Source organism: Hippocampus zosterae, chromosome 7 (genome assembly GCF_025434085.1).
Source record: "Hippocampus zosterae strain Florida chromosome 7, ASM2543408v3, whole genome shotgun sequence".
NCBI lineage: Eukaryota > Metazoa > Chordata > Actinopteri > Syngnathiformes > Syngnathidae > Hippocampus > Hippocampus zosterae.
The window spans coordinates 13,290,495-13,295,500 of NC_067457.1; the positions used below are offsets into that span (position 1 = coordinate 13,290,495).

General features: G+C 45.6%; 1 protein-coding gene across 1 annotated transcript; it reads left to right on the forward strand.

Annotated features, from left to right (window-relative positions):
* The first annotated feature begins 2,825 nt into the window (after positions 1–2,825).
* Positions 2,826–4,409, forward strand: LOC127604296 (histone-lysine N-methyltransferase, H3 lysine-79 specific-like). Its single transcript, XM_052071342.1, has 3 exons — positions 2,826–2,884; positions 3,689–3,790; positions 4,281–4,409. Exons 1-3 carry the CDS (start codon positions 2,831–2,833, stop codon positions 4,392–4,394), a joined length of 270 nt encoding a protein of 89 aa, XP_051927302.1. The 5' UTR covers positions 2,826–2,830; the 3' UTR covers positions 4,395–4,409.
* Positions 4,410–5,006: the final 597 nt, after the last annotated feature.

The window sequence follows — 5,006 nt, forward strand, 5'->3', positions numbered from 1 at the left end:
AACGGGGATTATTATTTTTTTATCTCTCAACCTGTCCAAGAGGCCTGCTGCCTGCCGCACTCGGCCGCCGAGTGCGGCCCGCTCTCCACGCCGGGCCAGCCTGCACCCTGCCATTGACACTGAACGGGGATTATTATTTTTTTATCTCTCAACCTGTCCAAGAGGCCTGCTGTCCGCCGCACTTGGCGGCCGAGTGCAGCCCGCTCTCCGTACAAGTTCTGCTTCTAAAATTGGAAAATGAAGTTTCTCCTCCACAGAATTCGACACACAATAGACCATGAGGGCAAGAAAAACGGATTTTGAATTTGTTGCAAATGACTTAGAAATGAAAAAAAAAAAAAAAAAGAAATCCCATGAACAAAAACATACACAGCCTTCGCTCACTACTTCTGTTGCTGCACCATTGGCAGCGATGACAGTTTCAAGTCTTTTTGATGCCACATGCTTGGCACTACCTGGAGGGTGTTGGCGCACAGCTATTTACAGAGCCCCCCCCAAGAATTCTTAAATCGGACCGGGCTTTTGCTGGCCCACCTCAAGGACATTCAGAATTGTCCTGATGTTACTTAGACTCATTATCCTACTCAAAGATAAATCCAAATGTCACCTTTGACCAACGACGTTTAGACGGCACGGAAACTGGTTTTCATCCTGGAATCTCTCTCATAATCAGAGAGCTCAGTTCTGAGGGTTCGATCTATTCTGGGTCCGTGCTTTCACTTGTATAGTGCTACATTCAAAGCACTTTAAACAATGTCTCCGAATTACCGAATGGTGCCGCAGCATCAGGAGCAACTGGGGGTGCGTATTGCCCTGGTAACAGGAGCTCTGAAGCTTGGGAGACACCTGACCCGACCGGAGCCATAAACAAGGCTGCAACATATAATGTGGAGAAAAAAAATGAAGAGCTGTGAATATAATTTCATCGACAATATCAAAAACAATATCTATGACACAAATCTAAAATAATAAAATGAAAAAGGCTGAACGGAGAGGGCCCTTCTTGTGACAAGATTTTGCAGCGCAAACTAGTACATTGCACACCACTCGAGACCTCTGGGCGTCGGATGTCGGGGATGTTGTAAACCAAGAAGTCTCTGCCTAACCCGGTAGGAAACAATTCATCAAGGTCTATTCCCAGGGCTGTTTTCGAATCAAATTAAATGTACAGAAGTTCCTTACCATTGGTTTGACAGGCCTGAGAGACAGGACTGGGAGTATTTCTCTGCAACGATGCACAAAAAAAAAAACAACAACAAAAAAACAAAAAACGGCATATGGTGATGCAAAATAAAAGGCGAAACCTTTCAGGGTGTTGAAAATACTCACCAGTCTCTCAGCCCGACTGGGTAGCACAACACTGGCGAGTGGAATGCTGACTGGAAGTTTGCTTGGGTGAACAGTGCTCAGCGGAATACTTATTGGAAGGCTTGTGATACTGTTGTCTGCCTGAACAGATGGACTCTTCTCCTTTCCACCCTGAAGGGAAAATGACTCTTTAGAAACCAGAAGACCATCTCACATAACACATAAACGAAAAATCAATCACCCCCTCGGTGGTTTTCGGTGTATTCTGAGCATCCAACGCATGAGGAGATGGGCTGCCCTGCTTGGCTCGGAGAGGAGAGTTAACGCCACCCATTTCCCCTCTGAAAAAGAACATATTGATGCTATGACAACAAATCACCAAGCTTCAGGAGATTTTAGCAGCTTCGCACACCTGTGTGTGGGCGGCCCGGGGCCGCTCAAGTGGCCCGGGGCTGTGGGCTCCTGGTTGAGGTGCCTGCGCAAAGCAATTCTAGCGGGGGAGAAGCGCGTGTAGTCTGGAAGAGCGTGGGAGACGTGCTGCCTCTGTCGAGCCTCGGGCATGGGTGCAGCGGCGTCGTGGTCGGGAGAGATTGGCAGATAGCGTGAAAGAACCTCGCAATACTTTATTTATGTACATGCTTGACATTTATGGAGGCACAGATGGACGCCCCTGATTTTTCCAAATTTCCTTCAAACTGTTCACCATGTACAGTACCTGTATTCGGTGCTCCAGCAGGATTCCTGTGGGGAGGAAGAGTATCGCCTCCCATTGGTGAGTGTGGTCAAGCCTGCCGCCAAGTCCCGCCAAACCAAACTCTTGGCCAAGGGTCGCAAGCTGAACAACAAAAAGAGGGGTCGACCCAAGAAGGCGGCGCCGGCTAGCGACAAGAAGAACAATCAGAGCGCGTTGGATTTGCTGCATGCCAAGACCCTTTCTGCATCGCCCCCTCAGGATCAGAGGAATACGCAATGCTGTGCACCCTTTTCATTGTAGTATTAGGAAGATATATATCGTCATTTGCTCGCGTGTGCGCTTTTGAGACTGGTGTTCTTTGTGCTTGCTGGGTGCACAGATGCATACCGGCAACCGCGGAGTCCCTTTTACCAACTACCTTCTAAGGTCCAGCACTACCCAGCCAATCAACTGCTGCTGAGCCCAACCCCTCCGGGTCTGCAACAACTGCTAGGTAAGCCGAGGAGAAATCTGGGCATCCAGATTGCGGTTTCCGGTGAAGTCGCAGAGAACCCTTTGGTTTGATTGACATGTCGCCGGTCTTTCAACAGACAATATCAAAGTTCAATACCTCCAGTTTATAAGATAAGATATGATATCCTTTATTTGTCCCACAATGGGGACATTTACAGCCTCCAGCAGCAAGAATGTAGGTAGAAAGAAGAAAGAAGAAAAAAAAACTCCAACAAACACCGTTCAATTAAGTGCAATATAAACACAAAATGGATAAATCCCAGTGCTATTTACAATTGTCTTTCACATCATTTAATTATTATTATTATGGCCTACATGAAGACTTCTCAGTACCAATCCAATCTACAGCAGCTTTTAGAGCAGGAGAAGGTAAAAGACTCCACTTTTTTTGTTCTTGTATGGAAGGTGCGAAGTCACACTTTTTTATTTCTTTAAAATATCGATAACCTTCCCCCATTTGCAAAATAATTTCGATGAGAAATGTGCAGGATAGCCTTCTTCAAGCTGTTCTATTTGGTCCAATATTCCTGGCAGATGAGACAGCTGAATTTCTCATGAATATTTGACATGTATATTTGATTTGCTTTGCTCCGTTCTCAAATTAAATGTGATAAACGGCTTTGCAGCGATTGGTGCCATGCAGTATCTCAAGCGCTCAATGCAATCGCATTTTGAGCCTTCGATGTCAGCTCTTACCGTGACATGAAGGCAGAATTTACCAACCATTGGACGTGGGCTGGGTTGAGACCGTTGTGAGACAGCTTTGATCTCTGACTACTGATGTGTTGAGCCAAGAATAATCATAAAAGCTGCCAAGATAAAACGGTACCATAGGTCTGACCGCATGTCGTCTTCTAGTTTAACTTGCTATGTTGATGATTGATGCCAGTGTGGTCCGCTGATGTGAAGTAGTTCAATATTACTTTTAGAATACGAATACTTCAGGCCGGTGGAGTAGCCTGCATCATGTTTTCAAAGTCACCCTTAGTTAAATTGTGCTTCAAACGGCTATTGCACTCAATCAACAAAGTGCATACAAACTTAAACCAGACTCACCGAAATCAATTTTGATCGCAGGGGACCTTCAACTGGTGTTTTGATCTCAAGTCGTTCACGGGTTAACTGTTTGTCCATCTTGAGTCTAAAGTCCTGTGCCTTGGCTTTTGTCTTTAGCAAAAACACAGGGATTTGTCCATGCAGGCAGAGCAGCTCCATTCCATCTGTCAGTCTCAGAAGGACAAGATCAAAGGTCTCTTTCAGACCAAACTGGATGAGGTGAGTGCTACCAATGTTTAAAATGGCAGGAAAATGAAAAACCAATCACCTGTGTCGTTATTGGAATACCACAGTCAGTGATTCGATATCTTGTATTCATTCATTACCTTCGATCACGTCCCATTTTTCAAATGTAGTTTTGCCATTGAAACCAATTATAATTGGAATAATTTGTTCCAGACTCCAAAGTGCCTTGGTCATAAAACCGAACCTTTTCACATTTTAGTCCTAGATGTCAATGCAGCTAACCGATTTTACTATAAATAGATTGGAAACATTCATTATAATTGGACTTTTTAGGTGTATTTTTTATGGTGTTTTTCCTGAAATATTTGTTCAATCTCCAAATATTACAAGCTTTAACTCGCCCGACTTTCAAGGTACCGTCGTGTAGTTTCTTTGTTGCAAGTACATGACGCAGATGTGTCACGGTGTCGTCATCGTCATCATGGACGCTCTTGTCTGACACGTTGAAAAGTGATCATGTTAGCTGGGAGTGAAAGCTCTCACTGTGGAGGACCTGCTGCAGGCCCAGAAGGAGATATCGTCCCACAACCATCAATTGAAAGAGCAGACCAAACAGCTTGAGAGAGTCATGGCTTAACTTCGAGATCACAGCCTGCTGCTGGTGAGACACCGCTGCTGCTGCCAAGTTGCTTTCAATGTGTCGTTTCATTTTTTATGGGGTATTGAGGAGAGTTTAAACCGAGTTTGGGTTCCAGCTAAAGTCTCGATGTGAGGACCTAAAGTTGGATTGGGGCTCTTTGTGTCTGGAGAGTCTGCTGAAAGAGAAGCTGGCCCTGTGGAGACAAATCTCTGAGAAGCAGAGACACTGCTTAGAGTTGCAGGTAGGTCTAACTTGTTTTGCCATTTTGAGTAAAATTTACCTTTTTTTATGTCAGCATCATAGTGATACATTCCAGGACTATTGAAGCATGTCGACGTTCCCTCTGCTGTTTATAGATTAGCATTGTGGAGCTGGAAAAAAGTCAGAGGCAACAGGAGCTGCTTCAACTCATATCGTACAGCCCTCACGAGGGCTCCCCTTTCCGCAAGAACCTGGAATCCCGTACGTCCGCCGACGTGGACGCCCCCAAGTTCGGCCTGCCCTCAGTCCCAACTCTCAACGGCATAAGCCCAGAACGCTCTATCAACGGTACCGGCTCGCCTTCTTTGGAGCGCGGGAACACCAAGACTTAGGTTCTTTCACGCTATC